The 20,493-nt window shown below is 42.6% G+C and overlaps 1 protein-coding gene across 1 annotated transcript in view; it reads right to left on the bottom strand.

Moving 5' to 3' along the window:
- Positions 1-20,493, bottom strand: part of DNAH3 (dynein axonemal heavy chain 3) — a 128,091-nt gene that overhangs the window by 29,217 nt on the left and 78,381 nt on the right. The window contains exons 42-51 of the mRNA XM_069485998.1: positions 15,553-15,656; positions 13,035-13,329; positions 11,571-11,750; positions 9,390-9,513; positions 9,141-9,297; positions 8,772-8,915; positions 7,156-7,822; positions 5,757-5,922; positions 3,646-3,862; positions 1,278-1,460 (exon numbers count right to left, since the gene is read on the bottom strand). Of these exons, the coding sequence (XP_069342099.1) occupies positions 1,278-1,460; positions 3,646-3,862; positions 5,757-5,922; positions 7,156-7,822; positions 8,772-8,915; positions 9,141-9,297; positions 9,390-9,513; positions 11,571-11,750; positions 13,035-13,329; positions 15,553-15,656 (2,237 nt within the window). The remainder of the gene's footprint in view (positions 1-1,277; positions 1,461-3,645; positions 3,863-5,756; positions 5,923-7,155; positions 7,823-8,771; positions 8,916-9,140; positions 9,298-9,389; positions 9,514-11,570; positions 11,751-13,034; positions 13,330-15,552; positions 15,657-20,493) is intronic.

The following is a 20,493-nucleotide window of genomic DNA, read 5'->3' as shown; positions in this document are numbered from 1 at the left end:
GTCTCCATGAGGGAAGGAATTTTGTCTATCTTGTTCACTCCTATTTCCCCACTGCCTGGAAAAGTGCCAGCACATAGTAAGTGTTCAATAAATATTTGCTAAATGGAAGAATACCAGAGGAACCAGCGTGGTGCTGATAGGTAGTAACTATTATCATCTCGTCATGGAATGGCAAAGTACCTGCTGATTACAGGTTTTGGTGCCTGGTGGTTACATCTTTTATGGTTTCCCTTTGCCTCCTGTCCACGCTGCTGGGACTACGATTGAGCAGTTTCTGTGATCCAAAGTATTCACTGTGTGACTCTGAGACCAGGGATCAGATCCCCAAGGAATCTATCACAGGTCAGGTCTCAGGACTCATTGGAGAACAGCCAATTGAAAAGGCCTGTCCTTTTTGAGAAAATGCCACATGACCCACTTATGACAGAAGGAGCCCTTGTTTGAAGAATGGTCAAAAGGATTTCCTAACTGCCAAGTGGGGGAATGGGAGCAAACATCTTAAGATAAGTGCCACGAACCTTGGATTTTACTCCCTCAACTAGCTCTGTACCTCTGGAAAGTCATTTTGCCACTGAACCTTGATGCCACCAACTCCCAGACATGGATCTCTGAGTCTGAAGGTAGCTGTGATACTCAAATGGAATCGTGTACTCCAAGGTGCTTTGAGAAATATATGACATCACATCAATGTTAATCAGATTTTCTTCTAATATTTGAATGTAGGTCAAGCCCTTCTCAGGACTATCTCTTCCTAGGTACAAAAATCACTTTCAGATGGGGTCCTCTAGGTTCAACATTCTGTCCTCTTACAAATATCTGTTCCACACATACAACATGCCAGGAATAATTAAGCAAAAATGTGATGGAGGTGGAGGAGACATCCATGTGGATATCTAAAGGAAGAGCATCTGGGGCAGAGGGAACAGCCAGTGCAAAGGCCCTGGGGTAGAAATGTGCCTTGTGATTATTTAAGGAATAGCTAGGAGGCTGGTGTGGTCCGAGCAGAATGAATGAGGGGAAAGTAGTAAGAGATGAGGTCAGCACATGTTGAGTTTTACAGACCTTGACTCTCAGTGAGATGGAGAATATCTGGAAAACAATAATGCTTCCTGGAGAGAGCCACGTGTCAGAAAGACTTGCTTCATCACTTACTAGCTGTGTGTTGCTTGGAAAATCACCTGCCCTTTCTGATCTTCACTTTTCTCCTCCGAGAGATGGGCAAGACCACGCACATTCTGCAGAACTAGTTTCCTCCCTTTCCCCTCAGCTCTTTGTACCTTGATTCCTTGAGCAATGGCGGCAGCAGCATTGGCTTCTTTTTCATCTGCCTGCACCAGAAGTTTCTTGGCATCAGCTTGTCTCGTCTCCTCTTCAATTTTCACCATCATTTTAGCAGTCTCCTCAGAGGTGAGGATGAGTTGAGGTTGAAGGGCAGTCAGTTCTTTTTGCATGACTGCCACCTGGCAAGGAGAGGGGTGAGAGGAATTGAGAGTCAGCTGTGTCAGTGCAGAAAACAGCAAAGTGGGCAAGAGTCAACATGATTCCCCCACTTAAGATGTATGCAGAAAATACAAGCTAATGATTTTGACATAGTGCTGGGTATATATTTTTGGCTAGTGATTAGCCCTTTGGTCTTTCAATGCTGTGCGTTGTATTTGTCAAGCACTAGGCTAAGCACTAGACATAGAAAAGTAAAAATTTGAAAAAGGCACAGTTTCTACCTTCATTGAGCCTACATTCTAGTGTTGGAGGCAAGGAAAGACAGACCAAAATCAAGTTAAAATTTTTTTTTAAGTTACATTTTTTAAGGCTGTGAAGGAAATATACACAGCTCAGATACCTGGGATAGAAGGAACTTTCAAGGCTATTTTTTCCAATAGTGCTGTGGACTGAATGTTTGTGTCCCATTCCTATGTTGAAGCCTAATCCCAGTTTGATGGTATTTGGAGGTGGGACCTTTGGAAGTAATTAGTGTTAGATGAGGTCATGAGGGTGGGGCCCTCACGATGGGATAAATGCCCTTATAAAAAGAGGAGGAGACATGAGATCTGTCTCTTTCTACTATGTGAGGACACAGCAAGAAGGTGGCTGCCCACAAACCAGGAAGAGAGTCCCCACCAGAACTGGCTCTGCTAGTGCCTTGATCTGAGACTTCTCAGTCTCCATAACTGTGAGAAATAAATAAAGGTTTGTTGTTGAAGCGACCCAGTCTAGGATATTTTGCTATGGCAACCCAAGCTGACTAAGTCCAACAGCTTGATGCCTTATAAAACATTCTTGCCAAGTGGTCTTCTGGTCTCTGTGTGAACACCTCTAATTATAGGGAGTGCACTACCTCTCTTGGGAGTTGTGCCATTTTTCAGACAACTAAACCCATTAGATTTTCCTGACGAAGAGTTGAAATTTACTCTCACGCAGTTTTCACCCACTGGTCCTGAATCTGCCTTCTAAGGCATCTCAGACACACAGGATTGGATTTCAAGGATTTGGAGAGGGTTTTCATGACCTTGCACTCACTGCCCCCAGCGTCCCTGGGTGAGACCAGAAGCACAACATGCTGGCTTAGTTAGGAACACGGGTTCTGGAGTCACGCAGATCTGAGTTTCAGCTTTGGTCCGACGACTTGCCAGGCTGCGTGATCGTGGGCAAGTCACCTGGCCTCTCTGCATCTTGGTTTCTCTGTGTGTAACGTGGAGATGGCATCAGTACTTTCCTCAGACACAGCACCAGGCCTGCGTTAGGGCTCAAGTTATGTTACCTGGCACTGTCATTCTTTTTTCTGGTCTAGACTGTCTCAGGTCCTTTTGCTGTCCTTCAAACAACATAGTTTGCTCATCCTTGCCTGGACAGACTCCAATTTCAACATCTCTCTAAGAGCCAAGGACCCCAGGTCGTACCCAGCACCCCCAGGAGCAGGGCCACCTCTGATGTCCCCTCCCTAGTGTTGCAGTGTTTGTGGGTTTCCTGTACACAGCAATAGGCCAACCTCCTGTAAATCAGTCTTTATTGGGGCTGAGAACTCATCTCTTAGTATGGCTCTCATTTTAGATAGTTTGTCAAGTGGCTCCAAGTACATGTTAATTAATAACTCATATGCCAGGCATTTTGCTAAGGGCTGTACTTGTGTCAGCTCATTTCATCTTCATAGCAGCCCTATGCAGTAAAACTGTTATCACCTTTTTATAGAAGAGGAATCTGAGGCCCAAAGAGGTGAAATAACATGTTCATGGCTCTATAGCTGGTGTGTGGTAGAGCTGGAATTGGAGTCCAGGTCTGACTCCACCGTCTTATCCTGCCCAGCTATCCACAAGGATGAGACGAGGAAGGCACTCGCCTGGAGCACAAAACTTAAGTGGGCACCAAAAAAACTCAATACTCAAGATAATTAATACTTTATTGCAATATGTGAAAAAAATCAAAATTAATGCAAAAAAAATCCATGATGAACAAAATATCAAAATCTTAAATTGAGGATCCCACAGGGCTGGCATTAGGGTAAAGCAGGTGAGGTGAGCTCTGCAAATGCAGGGTCAGATCCTGTCTTTCTTTGGTGTCCTCTTAAATTCTACACCTGAACAAATGTCTCACCACATCCATCTTGTCCTGGGCCTCTCTTCTTCCCCGTTCTATTTTGGCAGTGCTCACCTGTGAGGATGCGAAATCAAGTTTCTGCAAGCCCGTCAGGTAACGGTTCCTCATCATATCCACCTCTTGCCTCTTGCTGTTTAGGAGAGTCTTGAAGGTTAGAATCAATTCCAGGTAGGAGGTGGGGGTAACGTAGTTGTGTCTACGAAGCGTGTTGTAATAATCGAGTGACAGCTTGTTTACACTCTCCTGAAAATATTTGCACATGGAGACGACCCTGCCGAGGACACCAAGGTGGTTAGACAGGACCTAGCTTCCTTCAGGAAGATTTGGCACAACTTTGGTTACAGATGTGAGGGTGTGAGAAGACACTTGCACCGACTATGACACACTAGAATCGAAAATCCTCTGAAGACACGTCAACAGAGCTGAGACAGGGAAGGATTGGGGTGGGGGTATGTGCATACTCTTACTGAAATGGTCTTTGCTCAAGTCACTTCTATCTCTGATCCCTTTGATGAATCACCAGGGCTTAAGCAGGAGTTCCTAACCTTTGACGGCCTAGAAAAGCCTTCTGACTTTGTAGAATAATGTGGCTCACAACTGTAATCCTAGCACTTTGGGAGGTTGAGGCAGGAGGATGGCTTCAGGCCAGGACTTTGAGACCAGTCTGAGCAAGAGTGAGACCCCATCTCTACTAAAAATAGAAAAATCAGTCAAGCGTGGTGGTGCACACCTGTAGTCCCAGCTACTTGGGAAGCTGAGGCAGGAGCATGGCTTGAGCCCAGGAGTTTGAGGTTGCTGTGAGCTATGATGGCACTACTGCACTCTATTCTAGCCTAAGTGACACAGCAAGACCCTATCTCAAAAAAAAAAAAAAAAAAAGCAGCATAAAACAATAAAACAAAGTATATAGAATTACCAAGGGAACAAATTATATTGAAATAGACTTTCCAAAATATTTTAAAGCCAAATTTGTGATATAGTAATATACACATTTCTTTATTGATGCATTAAATCAGGGGTCAGCAAACTTTTCCTGGAAAGGGTCAGATAGTAAATATTTTAGCCTTTGTGGGCCACATGATAGCTCTGTTACAAGTACTCTGCCATTATAGTGCAAAAACAGCCATAGATGATATGTAAACCAATGGCATGGCTGCGTTCCCATAAAACCTTATTTACAAAAACAAGTGGTGAATTGAACTTAGCCATGGACCATAGTTTTCCAACTCCTGCATTAAATAAGAAGATTGGGCAGCAGGTTTAAAACCCACCATAACTTTGAAGGAAATTATATGCTGAGCTATCTGTCATGACTGAATGAGTTATGAAAAGAAATATGATTCCCACTGGTAACAAAGTCACAGGCCCTGTTAATCCTACTGGGGTTTATTGCCTGCATTCATCAATGAAAGAAATGCAAAGCGCCACTTGGATGTCAGCGGTAAATGAAGATAAAATTCCTTCCCATTCGTATTCACCAACCCACTGAATTCCATCTTATCTGCAAGCCTGTGGACTCGGGTTAAGGGTCTTCTGTCCTACAGAATAAAATTCAAAATTCTCAAAATGGAATTTAAGGCCATAGATACCCGAACCTGTCTGCTTCTTCAGTTTTCATTCATTCGTTTAATAAACAGTAATTGGACCTACTATGTACCCAGCACCTGCTAGGCACTAATGATATAGAGGTGGTCAAGGAGGGTTAACTGACCCCTGTTCCCATGAAGCACCCAGAGTGGTCGACATTTTCAACTTTTCCCTTACTCTAGCCAAAATTAAGTGCTTTTTTTTTTTTAATATCTATGCTTTATACATAAAAGAGTAAGTTTTTCACCCCCACAGGAACCAATTTTCATCCCTTCAGCTGTAATCATTTCTGTTGAAAATGCATATTCTAAGACTATTGAAATAGCTATATTATTACATCCAGTTCCTCATAGCTATGACAACAGTGTGTCTCCAGGAAAATTCTGAACAATAAAATTTTATTCTTTTTCAGCAAAGGTACTTTATTAAATATCTAACTAAATGTGATTTGATTTTAAAAATGTAAGGCATTTTCTATATGTAAATTGAGAAATCTTTAAAACAACAACAATAATAGAGCCAACGTCTGGATTTTCGATATGGAATACCTGGGGTAACAAAATGCAGCTAACACTTACTCTATCCGAATGTTGTCATCAAGCTCCACATCTTCCAGAAATTTGTTGGCCACCAGCTCCAGAGCATCCGTGGGCCAGGACTGGAACCAATCAATCGTGCAGCAATTGATCAGTGAAGGGAACATTCTCAGGCGGTTTCTGAAGGCGTCCCCAATTGGACTCATGGCTGATGAAAAGGAGATCTTGTTAATTCCTTTTCTCCAGGGCAGGCAGACCCAAAGGGGCAGGTAGGTATTTCCAAGGATTCTGGTGGGGCAAGGGGGGTACACTCCTGTGGTACTCCAGGGGTGTGGTTGTGAACAGCCATGAGGAGTGCCTGAGCAGCTCAGGGGAATCATGGGATATTTTCATGTAACTTTGTGGTGAGATCTCAGTGTATTACATTAGCCTTCTAACATACACACACACACTATTGTCCCTTCTGCATCCTTTGGGTCACTTAGCCAGAGTGGCTTGAGCTCTTTGACCCATTGCTTTCTTTGTGCTGACTCACAGGGAGCCATACATAGTACCTATAGACGTTGCCGTGAGGCTGTCTGCTTGTTTCTGATCCCATCTCCATCTAACCACAAATTTTGGATTCTACACCCCAAATTCCATTCCTTGTCTATTTAGACTCAGTGTGGTGGAAGGAATCATGACGCATAGGTGGAAGTGTGAGGAGTTCAGTGTGGCTGAAGAACGGGGGCAAAAGGGGAATCTTGGTTTGAGATGAAGGTGGAGAGGACACAGGGGACAGTCTGGCAGGTGGCCTTATGAGACCACAGGTTAAGAATTTTGGTCCTTATCCTACTGGAAGAAATTTGAGTGTGTGTGTGTGTGTGTATATGTGCACTAGTGCACGTGTGTGTGCAATAATATTTGCAATATATGAAAAATATCATCCTGGCTCAATGGAACAGACAGGTCTGGAATGGACAAGAGTGAAGATAGAAAAAACAGAAGGTTGCCGAGGTGAGGTCTGGGTGCATTGATGGCAGCTTAGCTAATGCAAAGGTGATGGAGACAAAGATAAAAGAGTGAATTTAAGAGAGAGCTAGGAGGTAAAAATAGATGAGACTTGGTAACAAGAGAAAGTTATTAAACAAAATTCCTAGGTTTCTGGATAGATCGGAAATGTCATTCACGGCGAGAAGAATACCAGACACTGTTCTGTGCAAGGGTCATATGCCAAAATGTGCTCTTTCTCAGAAGAGAATTCGGAGAACTGAAGAGAGTGGAACAGGTTTAAAATAGTTGTTCAGGAGAGTGGAAGAAGTTCCCAGAGAAACTCCAGGCCCTGACCCCTTGCTGGTACCTTGGCTGGAGCAACCCTGGGACCATTGCAAAGGGATTAGGGCACTCAGAAGACCCTGAAACACCCAGAGGCAAAAGGCAAACTGAGTTTGCCTCTTCTTACCAAGGACAATGTGAAGGTTCTTTTTCACCCTCTCAATAAAGAAGTTATACATGGCAAGGGGAGTGACTTCAACCTTCTCGCCTTCGGTCCTGGCTGCTGTTTGCATCTTCTCTACAATATCAGCCTTCTCATCTGCAGGGAAGATATTGGGCACGTCGCCTGTGTTCAGAAGCATGTTGATATCCTCCACAAATGACTCGTCCTTGATCTGGTTGTCAGCAAAGAGGAACACGGTACTCCTGTTGGCCACACCGGCCTGGAGCATGATCTTCTTCAGGTCCTCCCGCCAGTCAGTGCCCGTGTAGTTCTTAGTGATCTCAATCTGGTACAGCTCATATGAGTTCATGAACGTGGACAGTTTGGTGGCACTTTGTCGTCCGCTGCCCCCAATGCCCACCAGGAGCAAGTGGCCTTTGTCCTGCTTCAGGACCCTGCAGATCCTGGAGATGTGCTCAATGGCAAACCTGAACATGACCAAGGACATGGGGGCCTTACTGACGTTGTTGAACTCTTCCAGGTAGTACTCCATGACCACTGTGAGCTGTTTCAGGTCAGTGATCTCATCATAGATTTTTGAGTCACTTTCTGGCTTGAGATAATCTCCAAAGAACAGGCTACGAATGTTATCGTCAACGATCTTTCCAGTAGGTGACAAGTGGATGAGCACCTGTGAGAAGAATAAGTCTCAGCTGGGCATTCAGCCAATGCCCTAACCAGGCTGGCAGTGCGAGGTGTGGAGGGAGGGAGCAGGAGATGTGTGTGTTTCCTCTGAGCACGTTCTTCAAAGTCATGGTTCATCAATAGTTTGTTTTTCAAAAAACATAATATGTGGACCTGATGACTGTAAATACTATGATAAAAGGACATTAAGGAAAGCATGTAAAAGCGAGAGTCAGTCTATTTACTAAGTGATTAAAACACTGGTGGTCAAATTGTAAGGTCCCCAGAGAAGGCAGTCAAAGGATAGTATCGCTTTTTATGTGCTTGCTCCTCCACCAAATAGAGATACACCCCTGGTCTCCACTCTGTGCCTGGAGTAGGCATGTTTTAGATGCCTCCTCTTCCCGATATTAGAACCTGGTGATGCTTCTGCACTTAGGAGAATGCAACATAAAACACTTTTGAAATTACTCTATGGAGAAATCACAGCTTCTTAGCAATGGAAGTAGAACCAGGTGATGCAAATATATGCAGGTTTACAACAACTCTTTTTATGTCAAAATGGAAAAGAGAAAATCGTCACAAATGGAAGACCAGGACAATCTTTCACCTGGGCTTTATAAAGGCCTCAAACCATGAAAATTTATGGTTCATTTCTCAACTCAAAAATTAATTGACCCTAAAAATGCATCTTAAGTTAATTATAAAAAATAACATCATCTATTAAACCACTTTGAAGTTTGGATCCAAACTTCCATGTTACTACAAAAGTGAAGCCAAATTGGAGCAAGTAAAATATCACCAAATCGAATCATTGGTTGACTCAATCCTGTTTCCAAAGATTCAGAGAACAGAGTTATGTGTCTCCATTGGGGAGGGAACCTGAAACCTGAGACTAATGTGATCAAACACTTGGAATCATTTCTGAGGCCAAATGACCACAGAATCTGGCTTACCTTTTCTACAGTCTGCTTGAAGCAATTGGAGGTGGTTTCCTTCACCATGCTGAAGAAGACCTGCCTGTCCTCCTTGTCAATCAGACGGTCATAGAAGACCCGATAAATCTCATGAATCCAAAGCCGGATAAATTTTTCCACATCCTAAAAATCCAGAGTTAATTATTTGAATGAATGGAAGGTGGTAGTTTTCAAGCAGTACATAAATCCTCGGGTGAGGATTAAACGAGATAATCTTTATAAAATACTTAGCACAATGTGTAGGATAGACTAAGTTCTTAATAAAAGTTAGCTGTTACACTATGACACATCCCATGTAGCCAAGGATATTGCTGAATGATCTTGGTAGCAGAAATGACAGTGGCTGACCTGCAGGTGGGTGTGAGGGCAGAGCAATACCCCCTGGATCACTCGTGAGAAGTCCCGCAGGTTAAAGACATAATGTGACTTAGAGGGAGTTGGCAGGAAGTTCTCCACTGCGGCTCTATAAATTATCTTAGTAGCTTGCACCAGCATCTTTCCATACCTTGGGAGAAAGGGGGAAGGCACACCGGTCAAGGAGGGGCCAGAACTGAGAACCCCCAGGCAAATATCCGGGAAGACACAGGAACCTCTTACCTTAAGAATATCACATCGAACCCTTTCCCGAAGTGCCAGTCAACAATGGAACTGAAAATCTTGGTTAAAATGTCATCCTCAAAGGCGTCAATGGAAATGATATTCAGATGGCGAGTGAATCGTCCTGGAAAACATGCACACGTGTGAGGGTGCACACATGATCACACTGCCTGCACCTAGTGACCCTGGATATGGGAGAGCTGGCTTTCCCTATGCCTGCATGTTTTAGAGCTGAGCTCTGCAATATGGCAGCATCTAGCCACATGTGGCTATTTAAATGAAAATTAGTTAATATTAAATGACATGAAAAATAGATTTCCTCAGTCTCGTTAGCCACATTTCAAGTATTCAAGAGCCATGGGTGGCTAGTGGCTGCTGTATTGTACAACGCAGATATAGAACATCTCCATGTTGCAGGAGTTCTATTAACAGGACTAGTCTAGTGCTCAAGGTTGTTTTTAAAAGACAAGGGCAACACGTGATCATTGTAAAATAGTCAAACAATTCAGAAATCTTTTGTAGAAAGTTAGTATCTCCTTCTTTCACTTACCTCCCACATACCAACGTCATTCTCCCACAGCCCAAGTTAACCACTATTAATTTGGTATCCTTTGCCGAATATAATTTCATTAAATATCAACATCAGATGTGATTACTCCATGACTAACTATAATGGAACAAGATAGCTCCGCATCCATGAAAATGACCAAATTTCTTCCCTCTCAGCTAATGTGAGTGACTCTGCTTCTTTACCAAGTGACAGCTCTAGCCCCATTTCATTCCTCCTGTTTCCTAGACAAAAATTATTATTTTTTATTTTTTTATTATTTTTTTATTTCAATGCAGATCAAAACCTAGACAAAAATTAAGATACGCACTCATAGGATTGTCTCCACTTACAGAGAGTACCCAAACCAGAACAGAGCCCCTGCTTCCTAAAGCCTTCCCTCAGTCACCTAGCACGACCCATTTGACTCTCTTTCATCAGGCACTGACTCCCTCAGGCCTCCCTGGGGTGCAGACACCCTTGCTGCAACAAATTAATATACTTAATTTCACTTGACTACAGATGTGTTTCTGGCTGTCGTTGGGCACTGGGCTCTATCATAGGGTCTCTCAAAGATCATATTTGTGACACAGCTTGAAAATTGTCAATTGCTGTGCAAATGGTAGTTATTATTAAATTTTTTTTTTTTTTTTTTTTTTTTTTTTAAGAAATGGCATCTTGCTGTGTTGCTCAGGCTGGTCTCGACCTCCTGGTCTCAAGTGATCCCTTCATCTCAGCCTCTGGAGTTGTTGGGATTACAGGCATGAGCCACTTTGCAATGAGCACTGGAAACAGATAATCTCTTTTGAATGGTTAGATCTTAAATAGAGAAAAGTAATACATCAAGCTCCTCTCCCTTTCACTGGTGAGAGAGGTGCTGAACATATAGATGCTAGATATCTGAGACCTTGCTGTGTTTATACCCAAGGCAAAGGCACCCCTCGACTCTATACTGGAAGTGGAAGGTGCTCTTTTGGGTACCCAAACGAGATCACCCTGTCCATTTTCCTTATTTTACAAATGAGAAACCTGAGTACCAGAGAGGAGAGACTTGTCCAAGGTCACAGAAGCCATGTCGGGAAATGGTGTGAAGGTTCTTAATCAGAACAAAAGTACAGATTCCTATAGAACGGGATAGATCAAGTTGTACCTGAAGCAAGATATACTCCTGAACTGATAGATGCTAGGGAGAAAATTCTATTTATTTACTTATTTGCTACTATTATTATTATTTATTTTGCTTAGGCCACTTTGGGTTAGGTGTTCTGTCTCTGGCAACCTGAAGAATTGTAACAAATATGACAGGTGACCCTGTCATGCACCTGCAGTTGGGGACCTCTCATCTAGCCACCTTCCTGGAGCACACACTGGCCACACTGAACTCTCCTTTTCATCTGAGACTCTCTGTTTCTCTAGAAACTACCCAAAGACTCCTCATATCCTCTTTTCACCTCCCCGTCCTATTTCACACAACTTCCAACATAAAGTCTGGAGCCTACGCACACCTTTGCTCCCCAGTCCATCAAGACAGGGTGCCCTGCACCAACCCTCCGTTCCTGGAGATGGCCCAGCTCTGCTGGGGTCAAGGCGGGGGTGGAGGGGGGGAAGAGGAATCAGCTCTTTCTTTCACATACCAGTAATGTCATTCCTTCCTCCTCCGGGGGGACCCATGGCTGTCACAAGCAGCACATCTACAATGTCCAGCCTGTTTGTGTCTTTCTTGTCAAACCAGTAACCATGGTCGATCCATTGCCTCAGGAGCTCGATGGGGGGCTGGGCCCCATACACCTCTTTGGCTGGCATGTTGAGGTCATCTGGGGAAAGAATCCAAAGTCACACATCCGAAGCCCTTGGCATCCTCTGCTCTCATGGGTGGTAAGAGGTGACAGTTGCCTTTGTGGGAGAGTCCATGCCCAGTTGTCCCATTCCATGCTCTAGGCAGAGCTTAGTCAGTGGACGTCCTGACCAGATGGGAAAAGGTTTTCCTGGGTTCTGGGCTCTCCTGCCTCATTGAGGTCTCTGTGCATTGTGACTATAAGGATGTATGGATTGGCATCAACAAACAGGCATTTAATTTCTTCCCATTTCCCTCAACCAAAATACACTGATTGTCTACTACATGCTAGACATTTTGTTAAGTGCTGAGGATATGATGGTGAGGAAGACAGTCCAGCTACCAGTCAGTAGAGGATGTTAATTTGACTAGGAAGTAACAGCTGAACTCTGATGGGAGCTGGGGTTTTTGATGAGCAAAACAAAAATGGCAAGAATAGGCCATGACTTCCTTGAAGGCAGGGACTGCATTTTCCCCAGTAGCACACTGCTCAGTCCTGGCACATAGGAGGCGCTCAATAAAATAGAGACTCTTTTAGTTTTTCTTCAACAAACATTGTTTGGATGCCCAGTTTGTGTCAGGTGACATTTTAGGAACTTTACACACATTATCTTATCTAGTCCAATAATGACTTTACAAGGAAGATCGTATTGCCTCTATGTTAAAGGTGAGGAACCGAGGGTAGGGAGGTTAAGTCACAACAGACCGGGAATTAAAAAGGAAGGAAGGAAGGAAGGATGGAAGGAAGGTAAAAAAGAAGGGCAGGGGCCGGGCGTGGTGGCTCACGCCTGTAATCCTAGCACTCTGGGAGGCCGAGGTGGGCGGATCATTTGAGCTCAGGAGTTCGAGACCAGCCTGAGCAAGAGCGAGACCCCATCTCTACTAAAAATAGAAAGAAATTATATGGACAGCTAAAAATATATATAGAAAAAATTAGCCGGGCATGGTGGTGCATGCCTGTAGTCCCAGCTACTCGGGAGGCTGAGACAGGAGGATCGCTTGAGCTCAGGAGTTTGAGGTTGCTGTGAGCTAGGCTGACGCCACGGCACTCACTCTAGCCTGGGCAACAGAGTGAGACTCTGTCTCAAAAAAAAAAAAAAAAAAAAAGAAGGGCAGGGAAATACCAAACTGTATTAATCAGAAATGTTTTATCTCCCAGAGAGAGTAAAAGGAATGTACAATGGTGCTACAAAGGGAAGCTCTGGTTTGTAGCAGTTTGGAGTAAAAGAACCCGGTTGTGTGTAGACTCGGGCCAATGCCTTACCCACAAACACCACTGCTTTCTTCCCCATGGGAGGCCCGAAAAGTCCCTTCCGCCGTCGATCCAGCTTGGACATGATGATGTCCTGGGTCTGATTGGCTGAGGTTCTGGCAGAGAAATTGAGGCTGTTGGGAAGGTAGGTATTTTTGGGCAGGCGGAGAAGGAAGTTGTTGGTGATGGCTGATTTGCCAGTGCCGGTGGGACCCACAAACAGCATCGGAATCTCATGGTCCAGGTAGGTTTTTAAGAAGAAAGATTGCCGGGCTGTCTCCATGGTGGGGATGATGAGTTCTGAGACCTGCAGGACAAAGACATGGGAGAGTCTTGGTCCTGCACCAAGGAGGCTGGGTCTTGGCATTTTAAATTCTAGCTTCATTTACCATCTTTAGGACCTTGAATGAGCATTTAACCTCTCCACGGGCCTCAGTTTCTTCATCTGTGAAATGGGAATAATAATGGCACCTACTGCACAGACCTGGTTTGAGGATTCCATGAGCTCCCACATGGTGGACATTATTGTCTACATTTTGTAGATGAGGTCCACAGCCTTTCTGTAACTTGGCTCAATTAACACAGCAAGTAAGTAAAAATGTGGGGATTTGAATCCAAGTTTGTCTGATTCCAAAGTCTTCAGTCTCAACCACCAAACTATCATAAACAACAATTACAGTAAGGATCGGTCCGTAGCTGCTGTCCTCTGAGACCATTGCTCTGAACCAACCTGTCTGCCAGGCAAGGTCCCAGGCAAGGTCGACCTCCCATCTGCTGTCTATACTGTCTGGCTCAGAAGGTTTAAGTGGAACCCTGAAGCCCCATTCTCTGTGCTTGTTTCTGATCTGCTTTTCTCAATACTCAGATCCTTGATTCTAAGAGTCCCCCCCCCCCCATATAATCCCTTGCCTATTCCAACATGGGGATTGCACACATTCTTCCTGGTATTCAGGTCTCAGATGGACACTCAGGGCTTGGTCTTGCACTCCTGGAATCCCTATGACTTTCAATAGAACACTTTACCCTAAACTCTGTCATTAGCCATTTGGCCACATTTGTTCCCTCCATGGGGGAAGGAGAAGAGGCAGGAAGATTATATTATATGCTGAAGTCTGCTTGTATGGCTAGGCTGAATGAGACCAGTGAGGGAACTTGAGGCCACTGTGCTGCGCAACTCCAGGGAGCACCACTCACACGGTGGTTCATGTCAGTGGTGCCCCTTAAAGCAAAACCAGACCACAGTCAAACGCTACCACCTGGGTCTGTACAACATGGCGGCCCAATGTATACTGGTTTAAAAAAGTCTTGGCTTATTTCCATACATAATTTGATCAAACGAAAAGGAGCAGATGAGACAAGGGAAATGAGTGGAGAAGAAGAGAATTAGCAGGTGTTGAGCTATGCATGCTCTGCCTGTATTACCCCCTGCTGTCTTCCCAGTGCCACTCTGAGGCAGATATATGATAATACAGATGAAAAAACTGAGGATCAAAAAAACTGGCTAATTTATCCAAGGCCCCATAGCCTGTAAGCAATGCTGAACGCAGAACCAGATCCAAGATGTCAATTTTGCTACCAAGATTGGGAATTTAAAGCAGGTTGGGTTTCACAGATTTTTATTTTCGGGGACTAGGACAGGTTTTGACAAGGGAAAAATCCCCAGCAGAATTGAAAATATTTTCTGCACTGGACTCTTCTATCTGTATTAATCCAGCAAGGTTTAAAATCCCTGGAGTTCAAGTGACTAAGCTCTTGAGGGTTTCTTTACAATACTCAGCCCTCAAGGTGTGTCCTGACATCAGGAAATATTCACCCTGTTTAACGCATCCTTACTATACTATACAAACAACTGTGGTCCTGCTCAGTGTCTGACCTGGTTGTCAATATCCTCACTTTCCCATCCACTGTCTGCCATTCCACCCAGGGCCTAAGTGACCTGCCATCACTCCAGAAAGACAAATTATGTCCACTAGATTCTACTAACAGGGGCATAGAAGTGCTCATTTGAAAATATTTTCTACGAGGATTGAAATGTGCTGCAGTTTTAGGTGAATAATGTGTAAACCAAGAAACTTATTAAATCAGAAAATGTTTTTCTGAAAATTCTGATCAAGGACATTTTTCTATGAGGAATTTAAGCCTCCTTTTTGGTGAGATGACTGAGGGGTGAACTGATGACCACCTGGTATTATTTGTCATGATAATACTCAGAATAGCAACACACATTGATCTAGCCCTTAGTGTTTGGCATGTGTTCGTGTATACCAGCTCCAATCTTTGCACTCATCCTTTAAATGCTTTTAAACAATTTTTTTGGTTGGGTAAACTGAGGCACGGGGGGTGAAGGCTGAGTAAGGCAGTTGGGCTCTTTGATTCTAAAGCCCATGCTTTTGAAAGTTCAGTCCAGCTCATGTTTGAGTCTTTTTCTAAAGAAAGCTCTTAAAAATGCTCGCAACGAACTGTTAATTCCTGCACCTGGAGAATATTTGGGTAATTGTGGAAACCACAGTGGACAATGCTTCTCTTTTACCTTTGCGCCAGCTGGAATATTTTCCTCCTCTTTGGTGATATACTCTGTCCATGTGTCCCAACGTCCACTACCTTGTTTGACGAAATAAAAATCATAGATGCTTCCTGGACCCAAAGAAAGAAAATAGGTCATTAGCACCCCAAAGGTTTACATTTCATATTTGAAGTATTTAACTACCTCAGCTATAGGCATCTGAAAATGTGTAACTACAAATACTGGCATTGTTATGATGAAACTTACACGTTGCCAGTAACTGTACAAACTGAAACAACACTTTTTAAAGAGTGGTGACTTTATTATTTGTATAAAAATGATAGGTGCTCATTATGCAAATTATTGAATCATTTTTAATAATATAAACAGCAAGTGTTAAAATAGAACACAAAAGGCAATAAATCACTGCAAATCCCACATTCAAAAATAAGCTTTGATGGTAATCCCTCTAGCTTTCTCTCTAGGCACAAACATATTCTCACACAAACGTATGAAGATGAAAGGACAGATAGAATGGATTTTATAAGAATGAGATCATCAGACATATACTATTTTTAAATAAAGGTGTTAAATTTAATTTTACTTAAATCTAGGAAAAGAAAAAGAGACTGCATTCTCACCAACACGTGTTATTTTCCACCTTTTTTGTTATACCCTTCCCAGTTGTTGTGAAGTAGTATCTCATTGTGGTTTTAATTTGCGTTTCCCTGATGGCTAATAATATTGACCATCTCGTCATGTGCTTATTGGTTCTTTGTATATCTTCTTTGGAGAACTCTTTATTCAAATATTTTGCCTATTTTTAATTGGGTTCTCTTTTATCAATACTTTATAAATTCTAAACGAGTCTCTTATAAGATATATGATTTGTAAAACATTTCACCCATTCTGTGGGTTGTCTTTTCATTTGATGTTGTCCTTTGAAGTTTTAAATTTTGATGATGTTCAATTTCTTTATTTTTTCTCTAGTTGCTTATGCATTGGGTGTCCTAAAGAAACCACTGTGTAATCCACGGTCATAAAAATTTGCACTTATGTTTTCTTCTAAAAGTTTTATGGTTTTAGCTTTTGCATGTAGGTCATCAATCTATTTTGAGTAATTTTTGACTATGGTGTGAGGTAGAGGTCCAAATTCGTTCTTTGACATGTATATATTCAGTTGTTCCAGGCAGTGGGGTGGCAGGTTTTGGGCTGGGAGATGCACCATACCAGAATCCCATTTCTCTTCCTAGCCACCACTTTTCAATATTTATAGAATTAAGTTGTAACTCTTTCTTTGGTTATTATTTTCCCATTAAATTATCTTGGCATCACTGGCAAAAAAAAAAAAGAGTTACCATACATGTGAAGTTTTTTTTTTAAACTCAATTTTATTAATCTATATATCTAACCTTTCGTCAGTATACTATACTATTCATTTTTGACCGTTAAAAGATTTAATTCCTATTACTACTAAATTCTTTCAACATAAATATTTTCTATCTCTTGGATCATTCCCCCCCGCCCCCTTTCTGATGTTTGCACAATCATCACTCCATTCTTGCTCTGATATAATCAGGTGAACTCTTCTTGACATATTTCCCAACACTCTCTGGGGCCAGTTTATCTTACCTACTTTCCTGGCTACAATTCAAGGACTAGTGTGTGGTTTTCTTTTCTGCAGCCTGAGGCTACGGGGTTGGGTAAAAGGAAATATTCGATTGGTCTTGCTGGGAAATCTGGACTCTTATCTGCACACTCTCTTTGGAATTTGGCCAAATTTCCTGAACCATAGACTTATCCCACTCCCATCTTGGTTAGTGATGTGCCCCACTCCTGTAGGATTCAGCTCACATCTCCCCCATAGCATGGGGTCCTGGAAGATGCAACCCCTGGTAGTTTTTCCTGGCACTACTAAGGTCCCCCAGCATTAATGCAGGGCCTCTCACAATGGAGGGTTTCTCTTAGACCATTTCTGCAGCTGCTCAGCCACCACCATAGTCCACTTTTCTCCATACTGGTGATTTCCAGTGAGAACTCTCAGAATTTTATCAACTCACCTACTTTCCTCTGTGCATCACTCTTAGCAGGGCAGGGGGGTGGCTGTCCTGGACAGGTTCTGGGCCGGGAGATGCATCATACCAGAATCTTGTTTCTCTCCCTAGCCAGTACTTTTCAATGTTTATAGAATTAAGTTGTAACTCTTTCTTTGGTTATTCCTGGGGAGTTTTTAGGATTAAAAGGATTTTTGTTGTTCTTAATTTTATTAGCTATGTAAAAAGAGAGCTTCTGTTATTTTACGTCACTCTGCAGCTTTACCTAGAAGTCAAATCTGGTACAACATTTTTCAGAAAGCAATCTGGCACTATGCTTACAGAGCTACAAAAAATGTTCTCTACTCTAAATCAGAAATCCCATTTCTGGGAATTTGTCATAAGGAAATCATTCACAATGAAAATAATCTATATACATGAGTATGCAATACCATCTGTGATAGCAAGGAAATAACTTACATATCCTACATTAGGAGACATGGAAAAATTATGTCTTATAAGATGGATGGAATGTTTTTCAGTCATTAAGATGATAGTTTCAAAAGCTAATTGTTAACATAGAAAATGCCCTTAAGAAACAATGATAGATGAAAACAGAATAAAAAATAGAATAATACCATTATGGCAACTATGTAAAGAGACGAAATCAGGTGGATAGGCAAGAGGAAAGATTTTTTAAAAAACTGAAATACCTGTGATAGGGTGGTGTGTACAAAGAGGTATCTATTGATAATTTTTTTTAATAGCACTGAATTGTTTTTATAATTAGAAAGGGAATTCTGAAAGGATGAATCAATAAAGCATTTTTTTCCTCTTCCCTTGCCGATGTTGAGATAGAGATAATTTGTAGCTTGATCCAAGAACATTTAGGCTAAAGAGAAAAGATTTAACTGAGTAAAAGTGGATTTACCAGCCTTGTGACCTTAGCCAAGGTTACCATTTGCACATCTGTAAAATAGGCCTGATTTTATGTTGAGCTTGGAAAATCACTGCAGAGAATGAATGAGATATATGTGTCAAGCTCTTAGTATAGTTCTGGGCACACAGAAAGGCACTTGGTAAGATTTAACGCTGGGTCTCTTTTAGTTCTCATCAGAGTAGTGAGTCCTGTTCTCTTTGCATTTTGATTGTAACTTAAACTCTGGTCTGGGTGCAAGGATGGAAAGGGGAGAATAGCAGAAATCCAGGGAAACAAATGACTCTGTTTCCCTTACCACTCCCCACCCTAGCTGTGTTTTCCTCTCCTCCACTTGAGAGAATAAGGTAAACTTTTCAACTGAGAAGTGAGTGACTTTTCAAAGGTCACACAATGAATGGGTTAATAAAGGGAAATTTAGCACTTTCTGGACAAAGAAATCCCTGGGTCGACAAACAAGGATCTATGTCAGATGATGTGAGCCCAACCTTGTGAGAATTCCCCAAAGGTCTGCTTGCTTTTCTTAATGTACACTCCCCAAAGTGGTGCCTCCAGGATTTGAGAGATCTATTTATACCATGGCTCCTAGATCATGAAAAGTCCAGAAGACAATGTCCCACAAAGTGAGGAAAGAAACATACATTTTGATTCAAATGAGTTCTGGCTAGGAGCTTCCCAATTTCCCACTAAAATATTTACGAACGCATAGGAGAAAAAAAGAGGAATGATGTCACAGAAAACAAAAACTGAAAGAATCTGGGCAGACTCTCCTCTAATTAGAAAGCAGCTGAAATGGATTGAGAAATCCTACCTTGAGAGACGGGGTGAGGAAAGGAAAGAAAGTCCACCGGGTCTCTCCCAAAAGGCCATCCCAGGATGCAGAGCCGCAGAAGATTAGGCAGCTGGTCATCTGCCCGCCAGGTATTAATCTGGCAGGACTGTCCCATCCTCTCCTCATCCTCCCCTTGCCAGGCCATCTTGCTATGGCTGAGAGGGCAGCAGGTTCCCAGACCATAATGAGTAGGAGACAGTTGTGGCACCTTAAGTTCAATGAGGTATGTCTATCTCCCCAAAGTAAAAAGCCACAGAGCTCTTCTGTTGAGGATCTTTCCTTTTCTTGAATGTGAATGCTCCCAGATGAACCAAATAGAAAAGGCTGCTTCCAACAGATGGCATTAATTGATCACATGCAGTCATTGAAGCTTGGCCACCCCATTGCTCCCTAACCCAGGGCAGAATTTACAGCTTTTGGGTTCATTTTAAAGGTGTTTATGAATATGATTTACCCTAATCGTGTCCAAAAGCAGTGATAATTTTGAAAACTAGCAGGAGGAGAGAAGTAGGTGTCTACCATGAAGGCAAAGGTAAAGCTTAACTTTCCATGGATGTGTTCATGTTCGTCACTTGGAATGCATCATTTTAGTCTTACCGACAACCTTTTCTGAACCAAATTTGCTTTTGAAAGAAGTTACTGCAAAAGAAGATGGGTGAAGAAGCCAATTTTCAGTGTGTGCTGGGAATTGTGGTCTGTCTTTAGCTGCATCAGTTGAGTAGGACATGGAGGGAGGACAGGAGGCCATTGCAGGAGACAGGGATGTTGTAGGAGAACTTACCTAGAAACTGAGTGGGAGCCTGCACATCATCAGCCCTCTAACTTCATAAGGAAAGGAAAGAAGTCACCACAAAGTGGGCCAAGAGTGGAGTCAAGGGCAATTCATGCACCATCTTTGCAGACACAGAGTGTCAACAGATTGATCTTGAAGAATAAGGAAGGCAGAAAACAACATATGGAAACTGTGAAAAAATATTGCAATATAAGGAAACATAATATGATTAGCCTGAGGAGTAAATCTCTGAAACTTGTTTCATGCGGGACTTGAAACCAAATTTCAGGAAACTATTTGGTGTCCCTAATAAGGTGCAGAATGACAACATTTTTTACAAAGTAGGAACAGAAAGCGATAAGGGAAAACCAGGCTAAGATGAAAAGGCAAGATG

The sequence above is a fragment of the Eulemur rufifrons genome, chromosome 14, assembly GCF_041146395.1.
Source record: "Eulemur rufifrons isolate Redbay chromosome 14, OSU_ERuf_1, whole genome shotgun sequence".
Taxonomy (NCBI): Eukaryota; Metazoa; Chordata; class Mammalia; order Primates; family Lemuridae; genus Eulemur; species Eulemur rufifrons.
The sequence above is the reverse complement of the archived record's forward strand: the minus strand, read 5'-3'. Positions and strand labels throughout refer to the sequence as shown.